Raw genomic sequence first — 22,066 nt, forward strand, 5'->3', positions numbered from 1 at the left:
CAGTTTCTTACGAAGTAGTAAATAATAGGTAAATTATTATTTTTTTACAAAAAAAGTCGTAATTTACTCGTATTTTAATATGCGAACCACGTGGGAGGAAACGAAAAGGCAAAAGGCGCAATAAGTACATTTTTTGAAAATTGATAACAAAAACTATTTTCATTCTAGAGTTAAGAGTTTTTGATTACGGGAGCAAAAATGCTAGAAAATTAGAAATTTTAGTCGCAAGTGAGAACATTCAAGCTCATTAAGTACTTGCATTCGTGAACCAAAATAGTATACCTAAATTGTAAGTTTCCTTCTTGTTCTTTATTTTATTATGTATATTCTTTCAAGAGATCCGAATCGGACTAATTATGTGCATTCATTTTGGTTCAAACTTTGTTTGTTTTTTCAGAGTTCTCAGTGTTGAAACATTCCAATTTCCAACATACCATCAGAATTTTGAACGCCCAAGAGTGAACTTATATTACGTATATCATCACTACATGTTTGATATCAATGAAATAAGGTGAGTAAGATGTACACCAGATACTAACTATAGTTGTAAAATGAATCGATAATAGTAATTTACAATACCATTAATATGTTTCGTTTCTGTATTTGTCCAGGAGTCGTTTCTGGAACTAGCCGAAATTAACAATGAGCAACTTGAATGTTTCATCGAATATCCCTGCTTCACATGCAGACATCATTCGAATTGAAAACTGGTGTTTTACGAAAGGTGAAGAGTTTGAGTGTGAGTTTATCTGGATAATTCACAGTTTCGATTTGAACGTACCCAGGATACGTCAATGCAATCTGGAATCATCTGAATTTTCAGCTGCGAACGATTCTTGCAAGTGGGTCTTGCGCCCTAGTATCGGTAAGTATATGGATGATTATGAATGGCTAGACATAAAAGTATCTTCTAACAGTGACAGTCGGTTTGGAAGTGGAGGAAACGCGACTGTCTCATTCATGGATTCAACAAATGAGAAATCGAATACTAGTCAAGTGAACTTCTTTATAACACGCGACTATGATTCAATTTACTTCCAAAAGTTCATTAAATATCAAAGTTTGATTGCTGAGAAGGACAAATTATTGCCGAATGGTGAGCTGAGAATTTATTGCAAACTTTCTTTCAATCGAAATATGATCAATGTTTCGAATCATTCTGCGGGATGTATATCAAATCCTATGCATGACTTCGAAAAATTGCTGAATGATGAAGAAACTTGCGATCTTACCATCAACATTAATGGGAAGAAGTATCCAGCGCATAAAACTATTCTGGCAGCTCGTAGCCCCGTATTTAAGGCCATGTTTAAGCACGATATGACAGAAAATCAGCAAAACTGCGTTAAAATCAATGATATCGATGAGAAAATTTTTGAAGAAGTACTACGTTATATTTATACCGGGAAAGTTACCAACTTGCAAGATATAGCTTTGGAATTGATGCCCGTTGCTGATAAATATGATCTAGGCCAACTGAAAGACATGTGCTTCGATTCGCTGAAAACGTCGCTATCTGAAAAAACTGCTGTGAAAATGTTAATGCTCGCTGATTTGAAGAACTTGCCAAGTTTGAAGAAAGAGGCTATTACGTTTATCCTAGCCAACTTGCAAAAAGTCCAGAAATCAGACGAGTGGAATGAAATAATCTCTCGTCCAGATTTAATGTCGAGTATACTTAATCATAGAGGTTGAAATATTATCAGATATTTGATATTATGCAATTATTTTAATGAATGCGTTTCAACTTTTACCGAAATGAAACATTGTTTCTCATTAAGTTATTTTGGTGATCGTCAAGTAATTTTTAAGTTTTTCATTATATATTATGCTAATTATCCATGGGTATTTTTTTTTCAACTCTTTTTAATATAAGTGATATTGAAACTTTCATATATTTTCTTCTATCTCTTAAGTACATTACATACATATGATATGTTTTGAATAAACAGTAGCTAAATAAAATATATTTTCAGATTGGTTTGAATTAATTTTATTCGGCAGTTAAATACTGAATCTCAAGAAATTAATAAAGTCTATTTTCAGTTTCCCACTTGTGAAATTTCAAAAACCCATCTTTCAAATTTGAGTGTAGGTATTCGAGTCAAATCGAAAAGATTTATCTCCTTATGCTGCATTTTTCACGTTCCTATCAGTTTGCCAATAAATAGGTATTCATCCTGAATATGCACTGATCATTTTTCGAACTCAAGCCCAGTGAAATTAAATCAATCGAAACAACGCGCAAATTAAGAAATTTATTTTCCAGCAACCAGCAATCAAAATTATTATTGTCACTATTCTACTCGTATTTTACGTGAAAAACACGACCAACAAAATAGAAATGAATTACAAATGAATGTAGAAAATGAGTTATTTTAATTATCAGGTACAACATACGAAACATCCAAAATTCGCATTAAAAGTAAGAAAATCGATTATATTCACATTTTGTTTTTAAACACAGAAAACGTAAGTAAACGTCTTCGCATCCTCAACTTTTTACACATCTTTCTCGAAATTCGAGCTAATAAAAAAGTAGTAATACCGTACAAAAATTCTGATTCCATCGGAATCGTGTAGAACCTGTTGTTTTTATTTTTGAAACAAGATGGTCGATGTAATTTTATCGTAGTCATCACAAATACGATTCGATATCTTCTTTCATTCTCTTTTGATCGTTTGCGGTCACGCCGAGTTCGTGGTTACTATCGATGCTCGTCTTGAAGATATTACCTTCTTCGGCGAAATGCCTTTCGATTTCGTGCAATGTGTGTCCCTCAGTTTCGGGTAAGAAGAAGAAAAAGAATACAGAACCGATACCGATGACGGTACCGTATAGGCCTAAAAGTCCGAATACTTTCAGTGTGCTCAACATCCACTGATACGACTTGTTAGCAGAGAAAGCGAATACGTAGAACCAAAATGCAGTCGCACCGCTGGCTGTGGCGCGGATTTCTGTAGGATACAGCTGTGAAAAAATAAAACAATATTCGGTGTTAAAAAATGAGTTTCGAATAATTATTATTATCGCGTGGATATGTTTTTGAGGTTTCTATTAATTTTTTCGATTTTTTAATACGGTTGAATAGAATTTTCAGGAATAAGCACAGGAAAGTCGAACGTTGAATCTTTTTTCAATTTATATCTATACATGAGAAATTCAGTTGGACGATATTTTAGGTCAGAAAGTATCACTTTTAGTCGGAAAGAAATTTCCCCGACTATTTTTCCAATTCGACCAACAGAGTGGTAAATTATTTCAGGCGTAAGGAATTTCAAAAATTCGTCAAAAATAAAAGCCATACAAGCAGGAAATTTTCCAGATTTGATTTTAAAAAATCGAATGGAGTCGAAAATACACCACCAAACCAACTACACAGCAATGAATTCATTTTGAGATTTTTGGACTTCTCCAAAATTTTTTTCAAAAAAGTGATAATTTTTTGCAATTTCCAATTTTTGTCAAAAAAACGAGATTTTTTGTTAATTTTTGGCAAAAAGCTGGCTTGGTCAATTTCAGCAAAAGACGAGGCTGTTTGAAAATTTCTGACAAAAAAGTGAGACTTTTGAGCAATTTTTGGGAATGATGAGCCTTTTTGGAAATTTTAACAAAAAATATTAGTTTTTAGACATTTTACTATTTTTAGCAAAAAAGCAAAACTTAGGTTTTTTTTATTAGAAATTTTAGCCAAAGAATAGAAAATTTTAAATAATTTTTAGAAAAAAAGAGACTTTTTGATAGTCTTTAATAATAAGAGAGACTTCTTGACAATTTCTCGAAAAAAGCAACGCTTCTAAAGTTTTTAGCAATTTGAAAAAAAAGGAAAATTTTTGGAAATTTTTGTGAAAATTTAGAAATTTTTGGCAAAAAACGATTACAATGCAAGTTTGACCAAATACGACACTTTTTAATATTTTTAGCAGAAAACGAGACTTTGAAAATTTCAAAAAAGGGCCGAGCTTTTGAGCAAATCTTGGCAAATATCGAAAATTTGTAGCTACTTTTAGAAAAAAAAACAAAACTCTGACACTTTTTGACAAAAAAAGTGAAATTTTTGAAAATTTTCAAGTAAAACAGCAAAGTTTATTAGCAATTTTGGTTAAAAAAAAAAACGTTAAAAACTTTAGAAGGTAACCAACATTTTGAAAAAGTGACCAAAAGTCACTTTTAGTAACTTCATCAAAATCGAAGATATTTTCATCATTTGCGAATATTTTGCGGATTTCTTCAATTCTGAAATTAGATAGGTATCGCAAAAAAGTGAGCTGTGAAAATGATTTTGACCTCAACAGAAGCTAATGAAAGGAAAGAAGAGGACATAGAGGTTGCTTGCCTAAAAATTTTCAAAAACCACTACTTATTCAAAAACCCTTCAAAATTTTAAATCGAAAAAAAAACTTTGATCACATTCAGGGTCATGAGGAACGTGGAGCAGGGATGAGGGGACGGAGTTCATTATTTTTACCCTAAAATTTTGAAAAAAACTGAAAAGCGAATCTCAAAGAACAAAAATTTATTTCAACATTGACTTGACAAGAGCCCACTTCAAAACGTACAAAAATGACTCAATTTTTGTTTTTTTTTGGGGGGGGGGGGTGGATTTGGAAACACCCTCCGTCAGACCTGCTACTGTGAGTAGTGTGAGTGCTTCATGCGTCATTATACCCAAACACGATTAGGGCATTACAATTTACAAATCAAAAGGATTCTTAAGTAAGGTCAATTCTTGAAGTTATAAAAGTTTTCGAGGCACTTTAGCCCTTCTCATTTCTTACTCTTGGATCAAAAATTATTTTTGAGGTTTCAATTTCCACGATGTACAGTTTTAGAAAACTGAAAGTCAACGTGACAAAAAAATATTTGAAAATAGGCAAAATAATAATTTTCAAGATTTTGGGGCATCTCAGATGTCCCTCATACCCATTCAAAACTAATTTTTTCAATTAAATTTTTTTTTTCACAAATTTTGAGCTGAATAACTTTTACACCCCCCCCCCCCCCAATGGCCTTCTACGACGTCAAAATTGCACTCTAAGGTTCGATTTTCATCGTACTTTTTTGTTTCAAGGTCAAAAAAGTTAGATTTCAAAATATTGGGGTATTTACCTCTCCTCCACCTATATTTCAAAATTTTCTAGAGGACATAACCTCACCCCCTTCGGTTCTATCGAGCGCGTATCAAGTTGAAATAATTCTTTGAGGCACGTTTTTTTATAAATTTTCCAGGCAATAAAGCCCACAGAAAATGAGAAAAAAATTTAAACTAGGCAAATTTTCCAGTTCTCCACTCTTTAATAAATTTTCAAGTTCTAGGATGAAAAAGTAATAAAATCAGCCCTTACACATAAATTTTCTCCATTTTGGATTTTTGGCCTCACTTTTGGGAAGCCTTAGCCCCCTCCCTTCCTCCCTTCCAGATTTTATTTTTTTTTTTAGAAACTAAGAAAGTCCAGAAAAGGTTCATTCCAAAAAATTTCATCACTTCGAGCTATTTTTAGATTATTGGTGTACATCTCAAAAACATATCCACAACATCATTTGACTCGATAAAGATAATTTTACTCACCTCACCGACCAACACCCAGGGCAGAAGTCGAATACCAGCATGGATCAAGAACGCGTTAATATTAACAAATACTAATGGAATATAAGAAAATGACGAATCGAACGTAAACGTCGATATCGAGGTAACATAAGCGTATAGTGAAACAACAAGTAAAGAAATTGAGCATCCAGCGGTGGTCCATATGAGCAATAGCCTTTTCCCCGTCCATCGTACCAATATCACGCAAATAACGGCGCCGGCGAATTCGGTGATACCCAATATCAACGTACAGGTGTATTCGTCGATCGGAGATTTTAACAAAGTAAATAATTTAACCTGTAAAAATGCAAATACAAAAACGAATCACATCGCTGCGTCCAGTCTGTAGGTAAATATTGCTTTAGAATTCTTACAGCATTCGTTTGAACACTCATCATTCCACCAAAATGACCAACGAAAAACGTCACAATCAAGAGGAAATGTGGAATGATGAAGGTTCTTCGTTTGTACCATTTGAACTTGTCCATAAACGACATCCTGCTGCGGCTGCTTTTCGATTGGATGACTTTCTTCAGCAACGAGAACTCTTCTTTGACCATTTCAGGACCGACCCATCCTCGCAGCCAACATAATGCCTTTTCTGCTTCTTCTAATCTTCCTTTAGCTGCGAATATTTAAAAAAATCTTCCATAAATACATCGCAGGATTCTTTCATGATAGGTGGTTATAGATTGTGCGAAATTCCATCAATTTACCAATTAACCAATGAGGACTTTCAGGAACAAAACTTAAAGCGATAAATGCAATAATAGGGAAAAACATATTGAATAAAACCACCGATCTCCAGTGATAAAATTTGCCCAATATGAGCTGCGAAACAGTACCAATGATGACGGTCGTAGGAGCTGTAGCACCCAGCATTCCTCTTAAAGATGGCTGAGTGATTTCCGCCAAATACGTCAACACCTGAAAAAAAAAAATGATGTTTCAGCGTGACAAATCGTTATCGTACGAGTCAACAATATAGCGATAATATTGAAATAATTTTCCATTCTTGAACGTCGTCGTGTCGTTTTTTTTTCTCGCATGCTTATTATCACGTCGTCGTATTCTTTTTTTTCATGATTTAGGTTTCAAAAAAAGAGACAAATATGAACGTTTTTAGGGTGGGAGGGAAAATTACTCGAATCGCAACACTTGTCAATTTTTAAAGGGTGCCTTTCATTCGGAATACTACAAATAATCACTCCTAATCTAAGTACTTTAATCCCCCGTACGAGTACTTGATAATATGTCAAGCACGGAATAATTCCTCTTTATACACGTAATTTAATTTAAACACGATATAGAAATATTAAATACTCTGTAATCATTATGACACATAAGTTAGTTTACATTACACATGCTGTTGAAATTTTTTTCTTAATTTTTACCTAAGTAGGTAAGCTTTATAGGAATTTTTTACGCGATTATTCGCGGTATATAAATTCGATAAAAAAAATGCACAAGAGGTTTTTTTCATTGTTTCGTAACGAACGACTCAACGAGAAAAAAATGGAATCAAATTGTTGGAAAATCTACGCAGACTATTAAGTATTTAAAAAAACCACCTCAAATATTTGTATCGTCATCAAACGAACATTGTATTCCTCGAGGGAATTTTTCAAGAAAAATAATTTCAAGATATTCACGCGATGTAATAATTATACGGCTTATTATCGTATATTCGATATACATTAATCATTCGATAAATTAACCATTAGCCACTTCTCTCCCTCTACTTATGAAATTGCGTCTAGAATTTTAGTAAAGTTGAATCTACTTAATCTCGTGTGTTTAAAAATGTTATAAATTATGATTAATTTTCATTTAAAATTTACTCGTACCACAACTCGGTACACTGTCGGTCTCTGCGGCGGTTAAGCTAATATTTTCCCCTTATGACCGATAATTTTCATCTCGCAGTCTCGTGTTTGTTTAGATTTACAACCTGATGACGACTTCAGCATCTTTAAATATAGGCGAGTTGTAAAATCACACCTTAAAAAGGTGAATTTTTATCTGAAGCAATCGTGACTGGTGAATTAACGTGTCACGAACGAGTATTTTTTTTTCGTTATTTATGGTCTTGGGTTAAGGGTTTTGTTTGGATGCTCGTGCTCGATAGCAAAATTGAGGAGGGTCTTACGAGGATCAGAATTATTCGAAACCGGTTGCACGAATAGACGAAAAAATTAAATGACCAGTTTTTTTATACACAGGATAAATTCGTTACTGTCACGTTTTTTTAGGTCCGATTTTGAGACCCATTCGGAAGAAAAGTATATTCGTTGAGGGGTCTTAATTTTTCAAAAATTCGCCATTTTCAGGATTTCCTATTTTGGTCACATTCCATTAACATGATAGGAAAAGAATGTACTCGAAAAACATCATTTTTTTTCTCACTTGAATTTTTTGAAATTTTACAGCGGTTTTCTTTGATAAATCGCGGTTTTAAAAATATTTGTACGTAATTTTTTCTTACTCGTGTTAAAAGGGGTTTCCTAAATATAATATTTTCAGAGTTGCAGCTGCTACATTGCACTTTTCAAAATTCTGAGAACCTGTTAGGTTTTTTTTCGAGTTGAAAACTCGCCACCTTTTTAATTCTTTACCTTTGCACAAAATTTTCAAACGTCTGTGAACTCGACCTCCTCCCCCCCCCCCCCAACAATGGTCTCTAAAAATTTAGGGCGCTGCAATTACGAAAGATGCGGTGAATGGGAATTTCCAAAGTGCAGCTGATTTTATTTTTCCGAAAATTTTAACCCCGAACTCAGAAGGGATGGTGGGGGGAGGGGGGGTTATTTCAATATCTTTAAATGATTCGTGTCGAATGTCAAAATATACGGTCATTTTACTTCCCAAATTCGATTCTGGCGCAGAGCATGGCTGGGAATTTTCATTTTTTTCAAGTTGGGTGTCAAAATACTCAGAAAGTGGTCTTAAAAATGGATTCGTAAGTGATGTTTTTTGAGTTTCACAAAATTTCTAGAAAAATTAGGGTCCCAAAAAATATCACTGAACTATTTTCATATGTATTTTGAAACAGAAACGAAGTCGAAATCGGACCCTTTGACTTCGTAAACTTGTTTTACGACTACTTTTCGATGGTCTGATGAAAATAATCGCCATTATTTCTGTCTTGACTGTCTTGGAAAGGGAAGGAGGAAGGGAGGGAAGGGTTGCCAGAAAATTGTTCAACTTTAAACGCTCATATCTCAAAATTGGTTGTGTTTTTAGCAAATCAGGTTGCGGATTTTAAAAAGAACACGTTGAAGATTCAAAATTTACACTTGATTTTTAAAGAGCCCAAAATTGAGTTTTCACATAATATACTTAATACGTACAATACTTGAAGGCTACATAAAAAAATGAAAAAATTACAGTGAGGAATATTATTTACCATTTTTTGAACAAACAAATTTTTAAAATTGTAATCTTGACATTTTTTTTGGCAGGGAGGGCGAGAGCTCAAAATTTTGGTCAAAATTCAAAAATTTCAAAACCAAAACTGCATAATTAATTTTACCCGTTTGAGGCACTGAGATTCGAAGATTGGTTAAATTCTTCTAAATTTTACCTCTCTGATCCTCCCTCCCCCTCCTTTATCAGGGTCCAAATACTAAAAAATTGAATATGACGTGTGACGTGTCGTTTGCTAGGTTTTAGAGGGCACTGATTTCAATATCTGCTTATTTTTTCAATTGAACTTCTCAATGCCCCCACTGTAGTCACTCAATTTCGGAAAAAATAGAAAAAGTAGGGTTACGTGTCAAATTTCAACTAATTTTGAGTTCGCTGAATTCGAATATTGACTCACTTTTTTTATCAGATTTTGCTGACTACCCTCTCTTTCCCTCCTGAGTCCTTAAACATGATCAAAATATGAAAAATAGGAAATTACATTTTTTGCTGCATTCCTCTTCATTTTTGATTCCAAATCAGAAAACTTGAAATGTCATTACTACATCAGAATATAAAAAGTTTTCATGTGATTTCTCAGCGGAAAATGATTGGATCTGATGAGATCCAAAAACTCCATAGACCCAGTTTCATCTTACTCGATCTAATGAGATCTTCAGGTCAAAGTTTTGATCGATTGCATCTGCTCAAACTTAATCAGACTTGAATTGATCACGCCAGATGAGATGAGATCTGATCAAATCCAATCATATTTCCCTGGATTATAAATAAGAACTCAACATAGAAAATGCCTAATTTTTTTTTCGATAAGAAACTCTTGAATTTTGATATAAATTTTCAACCCAACTGAGTCACTCAAAAAAATTAAAATAAGAGAGGCCTTAATACAGGTTTCATTTCGCGAGGTGGTAAGGTAGAAAGCACAGAATTTGAGGTGGTTTTTTGTACATGAAGAACAAACATTGAAAATTCAAAATTGTACTTAAAAATATTCCCCTTTTTTTTTAAATATATATATATTTTTTTTTTTTTTTTAGGAATTGAGGCAAATAAAAATTATTAAATTAATTTTTAATTTTATTGAAACCTGAAAAATTATTCCGTCTTCAGGGGGAAAAACCAAGCAAATTATAAAAATACGTCAGGTAATTGAGATATCAATTTTATGACAAGTGTAGTTGATTGATTCAAGTATTTAAAGAGCAGAAAAAAAAAGGATGAAAGTGTATAAGTAATCTCAATTACTTATTTAGTTATTTAAAAAACAATGATCGATGAATTCTCATTTTGATGATCACTTTTCGTAAAAAAAAACAAAAAATTATTCAAAGCAGTTACAGGTATGCCAATTTTTAGAAATTTAATTCGAAAGATCCGTAATTTTTTCGCAATTTCTTACGTTTTTAATTTTTAATTTCATTTTAACCCTTCCCTGTGACATGAAAATTAAATTTTTATACACTATAAAACATCAAATCTGAATGAATATACCTTTTATTTACAATTTTTAGAGGAAAATGTCAAAAAACGTTGGACTGGAGTTTTATTGAAATCAGAACAAATGAAGAACAGACGAGACGATTTTCAATAAATAAAAAAAGTTCGAAAACACAAAAAAACTTCCATAACTTCCTACTTTTAGCTTTAAAAACAGTGAACTGATAAAAAAAACATAAAAAAACATCTTGCGCAGTAGGCAAGATTAACCGACTTTGCTCTGTTATACAGGAAAATAAACAAATTTACCGAAAATTTACGGATTTACCGAAATTTACGGATTTACCAAAATTTAGCTATTTACCAAAATTTACCAATTTACCAAAATTTACCAATTTACCAAAATTTACCGATTTACCAAAATTTACCAATTTACCAAAATTTACCAATTTAGCAAAATTTAGCTATTTACCAAAATTTTGCTATTTACCGAAATTTACCAATTTACCAAAATTTACCAATTTACCAAAATTTACCAATTTACCAAAATTTACCAATTTACCAAAATTAACCAATTTACCAAAATTAACCAATTTACCAAAATTTACCAATTTACCCAAATTTTACCGATTTACCAAACTTTATCAATTTACCAAAATTTACCAATTTACCAACATTCACCAATTTACCAAAATTCACGAATTTACCAAAAATTACCCCAGCAATTTACTAACATTTATCTCAGTAATTTACCAGACATTACCCACTAATTTACCAATTTTACCGACTTTTTCCATTTTACCAAAAATTACCTTAACAATTTACCAACATTCGCCTCAGTAATTTACCAGACATTTTCTCACTAATTTACCAATTTTTTACCGAATTTTAATTACCCCAGTAATTTACTGCCAAACGTTTTTACCAATTTACCAAAAATTACCTAAGCAATTTACCAAAATTTTCGACCAACTTTAATTACGAGTAATTCACCAAAAATAACTAATCATTTTATTTACTAAAAATTACTACATATTTTAATTCACCAAAAAAAAAAATTATCAAAATTTACTGGCTATTTACCAAAAACTTAATGTTTTTTGTTAAAACAAAAACTACACTAGAAATTTTTGAAAAATTTTGATTTTTTATGGCAAAAAAATTTTGGATGGATAAAATTAACAAAAAAATTAACAAAAAAATCAACAAAAAATTTTCTCCTCTTGACTCGCGCGGGATTCGAACACCCGACCTCCGGCGCACCAATCTGCAACCTACACACCCTAACCACCACGTCTGTTTGTTGGGGGTGAGCCGTTTGCGAGATATAAGGGTTTACACAAATTTCTGCTTATCCATAACGTTGAAACACACTTAAACGTTCATATCTCGTAAACGGCTGAACCGATTTCGACCAAATTAAAAATTTCTCTAGTTCAGTATCAAAGCAATATTTTGCCATCATCAGTTTCGACTTAAAGTTCGGAGCTTTTGAGTTCAGCGTGACACAAATTTATACATAAATTGATATATATACCTATATATATATATATATATAAACTTCTCTCGTTTTGCGTCATACGTCTTATCGTGATCAGCACACTTCAATTCGTCAAGAAAATCCACCCCCATCCAAATCCTCAACCATCATGACAAATACAATACCTTACTTTTCCGTTTCACGGCAAAGTCGGTAAAATGACATTCGAACACGATTTACGATTTTTTCACGGAAAAATAATTGAAAAAAAATGGTTATCTTTTTTGAGGGGGAAACATGCGATCATTTTCAAAACCAACATATAGACAGACACGAAAATACATCAATTTCAGGTACACTAAAACTTAAAAATGAATTTTAAATGACTATGTAAAAAAAAAAAAAAAGTGCAAAAACAATTACCGGTGCTTCGTGCAAGCCTCCTGACAAACCGCTGATTACCAAGGCAATGTACAAAGTAGTCACACTGGTTGCATTGTACAGCAAAAGCCACACAGTGAAAAATGGTATATTTAATAGCATCATACTTTTTTTACGGCCCAACGGTTGCGTAATCAGTCCAGAAACGAAGCAGCCGAAAGGGACGCAGATCAGATGTATACTGCCTGTACAATTAAACATTCACCTAATTAAAAAATATACGAATAAAAAAAAAAAACAAAATAAAAATGAGAATTTTTTTTCAATTTAATATCCCTTAAGAATAAAATTGTAGTTCTATCGAATAGGTATATTCGGATATAAAAAAATGCTTACTGAACCAAGATATTTGCGTTTCGTTCAAGGTAAGTATGCCATCTCGCTGATGATACCCATGCGAGCCATTTTTGCTCGACGAATTCGGATCTTCTAGAGCCGGTATTGCTATCGTAGACACCCCCAGTGTCATTCCGTACGTCAACAGAAGTAGATTTTTTGCACATGTTGCTAAAATCTGCGCATTTTAAGCAAATGTTGCATATAAATAGGTAGGTAGGTAGGTAGGTATAGATAGCCGTAATAGGTATTCAAATATAGGTTAGAAATGTTAGAATTTCGACGACATATTTACCTGCGGCAAGGCTCGTCGGAATTTTAACGATGGTTTGATGTCATTGTTGTTTCTGGTTTCCGGTTTTGTGACGATTTTTGGAATGTGATTATTGTTTTGATGTATTTCATCGTTCGGTGTAACGTTCAACGCTTGCGAGTTTTTTTCATCATGCCTTTCGAACATAATTGATCTGTGGGAAAAATAATAAGAAAATTTGCTCGATAAATTGAAAAATTTTTACCACATAGAAGAGAGAACACGTGGTATAAATGATGAAAATACAAAATAGAAATAGACGAACTACGATTAACGATCAAGACGACGGCGACGCTTCGTAGTCAAAACATAAACACATAATGCAGCGTTCGCGATACCGCGTTTGAAAAAAAATCTACGTGTTGTATTCGATAATAATAATTATTCCTGTCAATGAGACTTATCTAGCCTAACTAATCTATAAAATAGGTACAATAACTTACTATATACACAATTAGAATAATTAAACTCGCATTTGTCGTCACAAATTAACACCTATAGCGTATTAGAATGAAGAAAAATTTCGCGAAGTATCGGCTAGGTACTTGGAGAAATTTCAAACGTAAAAACCCACCGAACAACGTGACACAGTAAGCACTACTGATGAAAGACCGCTGAACATGTGCATTTGAATAGAAAGAAACAGCGGAATCTATACTATACTGTTATACTATACGATTGTGCTTGTGCTTGTGCCTGTGCTTGCCATTCGAACGTTCATCATCTATCATTTCATTCTAGGAATATTTTATCAAATAGACCAATAATAAAGAAAGGTTAGGTTTTTCCTTATCGTAGGTACTTATCGAATGAATAGATCGAAGAAAATAAACACCAATTTTTCAATATTTGGCACTATTTTTTTTTTCGAATCGTAACATTAAAATTTGATCACCAAGGAACCAATTGAATAGATAGGTAAAGGTATAGTAACCTAACTAGTTAAAATATTCAAATCGAAAAAAACTGAACTTCCGGTCATCGAGGTTTATCATGTTTTTGTCACTTTGCCGGAGCCGGAGTGTTGAATAAAAAAGAATTTTTAATGACGAATGGGGTGAAAACGACTATGTTGAGATAACAAAACGGTTTTATCAACTTCCACGTAAGATAATAAATATTTATCTGAATGTTGATAGTCGAAATTTGATTTCATTTTTATTATTGTACGTAACTACGTATGTGGGTCTAGGTATACTTGCACTACTGACCATAGATGAGCTAAATTAAAGTTCATTTTTTTTACAGCGAAACAGTAGAAAATAATATGAACTTCTAGATGCAAAGTTATATGAGTGAGTCATTCTTTGATTTCATATCACATAACAAAAAAATCGTGTGGGACTTTTCAACTTTCGCTGAAAATATCTCAAAAACAATGCAATATTCAAAAAGTGAAAAAAAAAAACAATTTTGTACGTCCCTCTTCATATTTTACGTAGCTAAACAGAAACTACAATTCTTTCAAGGGAACCCTCGATCACCCATACACTCAATCACAGATTTTTTACTAGAAGGGTAGCTTTCCAAAAAAAAAGTCAGTCGGCCAAATGAAAAATTCATGTACCTACAGAAATAATGGCATTTTTTGGGGTCCAATTTTTTCAAAAAAAAAACTTCCTCAAAATCTCAAAAAGTGTAATTGGGCAATCACAATTCTAAGACTGTTCCTTCCTAGTTGTATTTCTCTAATCCAACTATCGACCAGTTGTGAGTACCCATTTTAAAATGAGAGAAAAAAGATGGATTCGGCTCAAATTTTTTCAAAAAAATTACCTGAAATTTTCTCGAAATGTGTGAATAGATAGCGATAACTTTTGGGATTGGGAATCATTTTTCAAGTACTCATTCCAACTATCACAGCATTTTGAGGGTCTCTTTCGACAAAGAGCAAAAAAAATTTTTTCGAGGGCCAATTTTTTTTAAATCCTATAATTTTGAACAAAAGGTAAGTATACGATTAGGCAATATAATTTTTCGATTTTTTTCTTCTGGGACGTACTGAAATTGAAAACGCGTTTTGAAGATCCATTTCGACATTAGGTAATGAAAAACATCCATTTTTAAAATTTTCATTTTTAATCTGGTAAATTGGCTGTTTAGGCGGGTTTAAAAGTTTCTTTGGGTGGATTTATGACGTAGGGTGTAGCTAGATATCGCTAAAAAAAAAAAAAATCAATAAAAATGGACAAAATGTGTTTTGGAACAATTTAAAAAAAAAACGAAATTAAAAAAAAATGGACTAAAGACATTTTGGAATATTGCTCCTCAAATCCAAAAATAATTGTAATCCGGCAGCTACAATTTTACGAATCCCTTTTCTAGTTAATATTGCAACCAACAACGTATTTTGAAACCCATTTTTGAATTTTTCAACATTTTACGTTTTTTTTGGAAAATTTGGGCCCTTGAACCAAAAAATACTTTTATCTAATTCATGTTTAAATTGGGCTTATGAACGGGATTGTTCAAATTTGACCAGAAATGGGTTTCTGGGATAAAGTAATTATTCAATTTTTTCACATCATGCAATTTTTGGATAATTTTAGTGAGTTTAAACTCTCATTTTTCTGACAATAAACATGTTAGCAAAATCGGTCGATTTTTTTTCATCATTTACCACTGTCAACCTTCATTTTTCAACAAAAAATATGAACTGTACGCATTTTCTACTTGAAATAATATTTCACTCAATTTTTCAAACTCATTAGATGTGTTTTTCCTCTTTCAATAATTTTCCAATTAAAGGTCAAGTTTTCCTGTTTTGTTTGAAAACGAATTTTGCCAACATTGGAAGCATGAATTGTTTTTTTCTAGTCCATCGATGGTCTGGAAAAGGAGTCTCCAGAAAGAGACTAGGTATGCTCTTTAGTGAAACAATTTTTAAACCCCTGATGAATGCAGTGCAGACCAAATTATTGAAAAAATTCCGGAAATATCGACAAATTTGCAAGAAAGTGCTAGAAAATGAGCAAAAATTGAATAGAAAAAAAAATGTGAAAATGACGAATTTGAGAAAAATTGTCGTATCTGCAGCAAAAAAAAATGGTTGAAAACGATATAAAAATTGAAAAACTGAGTACGTAAATTTTACATGCAATATTACAAAAAATGCGACAAATATAAACAAATTACACGAAATTACAAAAAATTTGTACAAAAATAGCAGAAAATGAAGAAGAAATACAAAAAACCACTATTTTAGAATGATCACTTCCCCAAATCCAGCGTATTTCTCCCGATGTACAAAAATGAACATTTCATTGCTAAAATTGCAAAAAAATCTTGCTTTCTTTAATCAAAATTATTGCCAAGAAAAATCTGTTTGTTGTAAAAATCATCAAAATGACTTTTTCTTTTTTATCAAAATTGCCAAATCTTTTTTTTTTGCAAAAATCGAAGAAACCCTTCTTTTTTAGGTCAAAATTTCCAAAAAATTTTGCTTTTTTGTCAAAATGGGACAAAATCAGTTTTCTATCTTTATCAAAAAATCCCCATTTTTGCCAAAATTGCGAAAAATCCGACAATTTTGTAAAAAGTGTAAAAAAGACCCACGTTTTTTCAAAATTGCCAAAGAGCTGGTTTTTTAAAATCAAAACTCCCAAAAATTTTTTTTTTGAAAAACTTGCAAAAAAACCCTTTTCTTGATTAAAGTTTCCAGAATAAATTATCGCATGAAAATCTGCTGTTTTTGTTAAAATTGCACGAAGATTAATTCTTTTATCTGTATTACATACCAAAAAAGCTTCCTTTTTTGTGCCAAAATTCAAAAAATTCTACATCGTTAAAATTTTGAAAAGACATGTTTTTTTCTTGTCACAATAGGTATGCCTGAAATTATTATTTTTTGTTTCCCAAAATTGCAAAAAAATCTTAGCCCTACTTCTTTATCAAAATTGCAGGGAAGACCCACTTTTTGTCAAAGTTGTTTAAAACTCATGTTTTGTTACCAATATCAAAGTAAAATTGCAAGAAAAATTAAGCTTTCAGGGATAATTCAAAAAAATTTCGAGAAAAAGTTATTCTTGGAAATGATTATTCGGAATGATGACAGCAGACAACAGTTATCAGGGATAATGAATTCAGTGGGATTGTTCCAGAATCTCAGAATCTGCAAAAGTTTATAGTTTTTTCAAATAATGTGAAAACTGCAAAAAAAGTCCACAAAATACAAGTTTAAAATTATTGTTAAAATTTAGAAAAAATGACAGAAAATGGTAAAAATTGATGAAGTTTTGTCAAATTGCTTAAATTAGGCACTCTAGAAAATTTTTTTAAAAAAGTAATAAATAAGGAAAAAATTGGTAGGAAAATGTAAAAATTTTGTAAAAATATTCAAAGTTTGAAGAAAAATGTTGAATTGGAATGGAAATGATCAAAAATAATGTAAAATTTGAGAAAAAAACGGAATCAGGTGATGAAAAACTGCAAAAATAAATATTTAACAGAAATTTCTAGAGATATTAGCAATTTTTCATCTCTATGAGAATCTTTTTGAATAAAATTTTGCAAATCTTCGAAGAAAAATTACAAACATTACAAGATTATCTAAGGCAATATCATTTTTTTTGAGGATTCGTAAAAAAAATCAATAATCTGTCACAATAAATATTATTTTTTTAAAATATTTCAGAGGAAAAAAATTATTTAAAAAATAAGTAAGTATCAATTTTTAGTGAATTTTTAAAAGATATTCAATAATAATCTCAAAATCTTCCAGCGGTAGTTTGACCCTCCTTCAATTGCAGACAACCCTAATGGATATTTTTTGAGATAATTTGTTTGAATTCACGAATGATATCCTTCCCCTCCACCAAAATACACTTGATCTTTTTTATAGATGCTGAAACGAAAAATACATTCAGGTACACACCTTTTTTTAAATCAAAAATCCAAGAAATTAAAACTTATGAGTGAATTTTTAAACATTTCTGGGCGCATAATTACTTAAACAAATAAGAAATGTTCGTTTTTTAAAAGAGGAGAGTAATTTTTTCGATCTTTTGATTGAATGTTCCCTATATTTAAATTCCTCTCTCTTTCCGAAACGTATAAATAAATTTCACATCGAAAATTCAAAAAATCAAAACTAAAGAACTGCGACTCTAAGTTTTTCAACACCAGCTATTTTCCAAACCAAATAAGAAAATAGGCTCGGTAAAAAATCACAAAGTTATTCGATAACCTATATTCATTTACATTTTTCAATTCATTGAGTCATCAAGGCCACCAAATTATTAAAACGCAAAATCATTACAAGTAACCTTCCGACTATAAACCCTCTTTTTTCTTCCGAAAATTTTCCGCGTTCAATATGTTCATATTATGGTATCCCATTAGAAAAGAAATTCGTCTCATTTCCGCGTTAAAAATAAATTTGTATTTATTTTATATAAAAAAAAAGTACTCGATGAGAAAGTTGAACACTCCATGTTGTAGCCTACATATAATTATTATTATATATGTAGTACGAATCACATCAACGAGAATTGATAGATGTTTTATCGAGAACAATTGCCACGACGTGTAACTAGAGTACAGTTTTTGTAGTTCAATTACCAATATGAACTATGGTTGTATAATTTTTTTTGGCAAGTTGATGGCCTACGAGTAATTACAACTGAGCAATTTTCTTTATTAAGGCCTATCTAAAAATGTCAAGTGTATACCTTTAGTGTAGACCAATTGGAAGAGAATAGACTATGAATAGACTATGCATAGACATAGTATGCATAACCTAAATGTTAATTGTAATTTTTTATTAATTGCGTAATTTTATGATACTCTGTAGTCATACGGTTTCTAATAATATCCATTATTAAGATATCTGAGCTGATAAAATGATAATTGATAAGTAACAGATATACGTCAATATATCATAACTGTCGATTGTTCAACACATGAGTACCACCTGAAAATATCTCAGTTATCTGGATAAGTATTTCGACGAATAGGTACTTTTCTACGAGTACAGCCCATCATCAGACCATCAGACCACTACTGCTGACGTATACGTCATAATTTAGCCAAAGGACGTACGTAGGTAGGTAAATTAAATTCCTCAATTTTTCTAAGAGGTACCTATTCTATTTTTACAATGAGTTCTTAATACGAGAAAGTTTGGAAAACCCTTTTAATTTGCATTGAAAATGATAAAAACGTGTATGTAAATTATGTTTACTATGTCCATTCCATGCTACTAAAAGACGTAAGCATAATCGGATTCAAGCAGTGCACTGAGTCACGTACGAGGGTACTAGGTAGTAGGTACCCATAAACGATAAAAAAAGAAGAAGAAGAAGAAGCAGAAACTTCATAACCGAAATTCCACTAATTACATACCTCAACCGAGTTTTGTCTAAATTTTATAATTTATCGATGAATTCATCGCTATGATAAGCAAAATTGTAGGTTAAAGAAAAGAATAGGTACCTACGTGTAAAAATAACGCCAAATAAAGCCTTACTGCAACGTATACGTATATAATAATAGAACGATCATTGTATTCGGTACAATTTTTTTCATACTTGGAGAAACAAAGCAGCGAAAAAAAAATACCAAGACTATAGCACATGGCGACAATAAACACACTTCAAGACACAAATGAATATTCAAATTCAATTCAAACGTTCAAATGTATAGGTTTAGAGGTATACTAGGTAGGTATATTTATTCGAAGAAATGAGAAACTGTCGAACGCCTACTTTTTTTCACCACATTGTTTCAAAACGCGTTCGCACGTTTTTGCAATAAATTTTCACCTTTGGTTAATAAACCATCCATTGTAATGAATCCAAAAAACTTGAATGTTTTTCTGATTAACATTTTTTTTTCTTCTTCCTTTTTAAAACTTAGCTACGTTGTTTCAAATTGTTTCATTTTGTATGCTTTAAAATTATGCACGCACGTTAGCTTATAGTGCTGACTGCTGATGGCTTTGTAAGTTGTATTAATAGGTTGTTAAGTAATAAATAAGTATTATGAACTTAAGATATGCAGTATTGTTGATGGGATTTTCGAACTTTTTCTTCTGAAAATTTTTACGAAATTTAGGGTATATTTACTCGAGTAGGTATCTCGTTTGTACGTAGGTAGTAGGTACGAGTTTATTTTAAAGGTGGCTCGTGAATTGGTAAAATTATTGACAACGTTACTCGGTGTTAATGAATATTTCCTTATTAAAGGAATCAATTTGTAATGGGATTTTATCACGAAATAAGTTTTTAATTCGCTCGCGCGTTTATTTGATACCTATCAATTTAATTCAATGTAATTTCAAGCATTGCTTCATTAACTTCGAACATAAATTTAACAAATGCGTTGTTTTTTGGAATTGAATAAGTTTCCTACTCATTTTGAAATAGCTAAACATGAAATAAAAATACCATTGTAAAGGATGAAGCGAGAAATCTTTCATTTTATAAAATTAGGTAGAGGCACTTTTGAAATTGGAGAAAATCTGTATTACTTTGGCAAAAACAAGCAAAACTGTCAGCTAACTAAGGAAGGATTACAAGCTACAGAGTGTGAGTAACTGCAAGAATGTGTTCTAAATACCCAGCTAGGGATTCTTTTTTTGGGGAGGGGGGCAGATAAATTAAAGGGAAGTTGGATAGGAAAAAAACATGGTTCTGGGAATATGTATCTCCGAAACCAAAATCTAGGACCAAATTACATTCAGGAAATATTCCTAAGATAGGCCTAAATTCAAAAAACAAAAAAATAGAGAACAGACAATTTTTTTACGCATTACTTTCGCGCCTTATAACGTCGAAAAATGAGATTTCCACTTCATGAAATTTCCTTCATGATCTAATTCACCAAATAACTATTTTAAAATATCTACTAGAGTGGTAAAAAAAAATGCAAAAATGAAATGATTCTTCAAAAAATGATGTGATTCATTTTTTTAAAAATAGAAATGATTATGGTTCGTACCTACTCAATTCTTTCTAAAAAAAATGATGCGTTTCATTTTTTTTTTTTTTTTTTTTTTTTATAGAAGTGATTACGGTTTTTACTCAATTCTTTCCAAGAATAACTAACTGCAGTAGGTATCCAAAAAAGTTACAAAATGCGAGCAAAATATTTCAAAAAATCAGAATATTTCAGTTTATGTACTCATGTGTTATTTTTTTTGACATCACCGAACAAAGCATTTCAATTAAACTTTAATAATGAAAATAAATCAAAACGTCGACAAAATTAGCTGTAGCAAAAAATAAGAATTTTTCAGAAATTTTTGACAAAAAGTGAGTCAGGTGAGACTATTTTAAAACTTTTTGGCATAAAAGCAGGATTTTTTGACAATTTTTGGCAAAAAAGTAAGAATTTTAAACAATTTCTGGCATACAGCGAGATAACTTTTGGCAATTTTGACAGAATAAAGCGAGATTTGGACGATCGTTACAGAAGGCGGAGTTCTTTGAGGTAACTTTTGATAAAAAAAAACGAAACTTTCAAACAATTCTTAGCAAAAAAGGAAAAATTTCTGTCAATACCAAAAATCAAATTATTTCTTTTTAGAAATTTTTGGTCATATTGAGGTGAGACTTTTTGGATTTCATTTTTTTGCAAAAATCAAAAATGTGACAATTTTTAGTAATTTTTGACAAGAAACGGTATTTTTTAGCAATATTGACAAAAGACGAAATTTTTTGCTATCAAAAAAGCAAACTTATTGGGCAGTGTCATATAAAGGCAGGCTTTTGTACTCGTTGAAAAAAAATGAAAAAGTATAACAATATACTTTTGTGAATTATTCACTAGTTGATATTATTCACATTTTTTCTTCAAAAAATTGGGACATCGTTTAAAAAAAAAATTAACCCCTTTAAAATTAGTTTCAAAAGTAACTTCACGATTTTGAAAAAGTAATAAGTTACTATAGTAACTTTAGTAATTTGGGTTGCTTGAAAAATAACCGACTACGAGCTCCTGAATTACTAAACAAGAAAAAAGTTGACGAATTTGATCCATATTCGGGTTAAAGATGTATTAATCAGGTTTCATAATTGAACATTTTTGGCGACCATATTGCAAATC

At 31.5% G+C, this 22,066-nt stretch overlaps 2 protein-coding genes and 1 long non-coding RNA gene across 7 annotated transcripts in view; 2 read left to right on the plus strand and 1 right to left on the minus strand.

Moving 5' to 3' along the window:
• Positions 1–67: 67 nt before the first annotated feature.
• On the plus strand, positions 68–1,249 carry LOC135831266 (uncharacterized). The gene is made up of 3 exons (XR_010556173.1): positions 68–289; positions 398–511; positions 612–1,249. It is a non-coding gene; the product is annotated as an uncharacterized LOC135831266 (long non-coding RNA).
• Positions 1,250–1,305: 56 nt separating this feature from the next.
• Positions 1,306–1,695, plus strand: LOC135834410 (speckle-type POZ protein-like). The gene has a single exon (XM_065348279.1). It carries the CDS (start codon positions 1,306–1,308, stop codon positions 1,693–1,695), a length of 390 nt encoding a protein of 129 aa, XP_065204351.1.
• A 544-nt stretch (positions 1,696–2,239) lies between these two features.
• Positions 2,240–22,066, minus strand: part of LOC135831267 (facilitated trehalose transporter Tret1-like) — a 28,590-nt gene continuing 8,763 nt past the window's right edge. For 4 of the 5 annotated variants that reach the window (XM_065343629.1, XM_065343628.1, XM_065343630.1 and 1 more), the window contains exons 2-8: positions 13,004–13,175; positions 12,709–12,886; positions 12,355–12,557; positions 6,305–6,515; positions 5,963–6,213; positions 5,571–5,885; positions 2,240–2,971 (exon numbers count right to left, since the gene is read on the minus strand). In XM_065343629.1, the coding sequence (XP_065199701.1) occupies positions 2,639–2,971; positions 5,571–5,885; positions 5,963–6,213; positions 6,305–6,515; positions 12,355–12,557; positions 12,709–12,886; positions 13,004–13,175 (1,663 nt within the window). In that variant the 3' untranslated portion in view covers positions 2,240–2,638. Of the gene's footprint in view, positions 2,972–5,570; positions 5,886–5,962; positions 6,214–6,304; positions 6,516–12,354; positions 12,558–12,708; positions 12,887–13,003; positions 13,176–13,464; positions 13,647–22,066 lie in introns of those variants that run through there. The other variant, XM_065343631.1, reaches the window with a different exon arrangement.

The sequence above is a fragment of the Planococcus citri genome, chromosome 1 (genome assembly GCF_950023065.1).
Source record: "Planococcus citri chromosome 1, ihPlaCitr1.1, whole genome shotgun sequence".
Lineage (NCBI taxonomy): Eukaryota > Metazoa > Arthropoda > Insecta > Hemiptera > Pseudococcidae > Planococcus > Planococcus citri.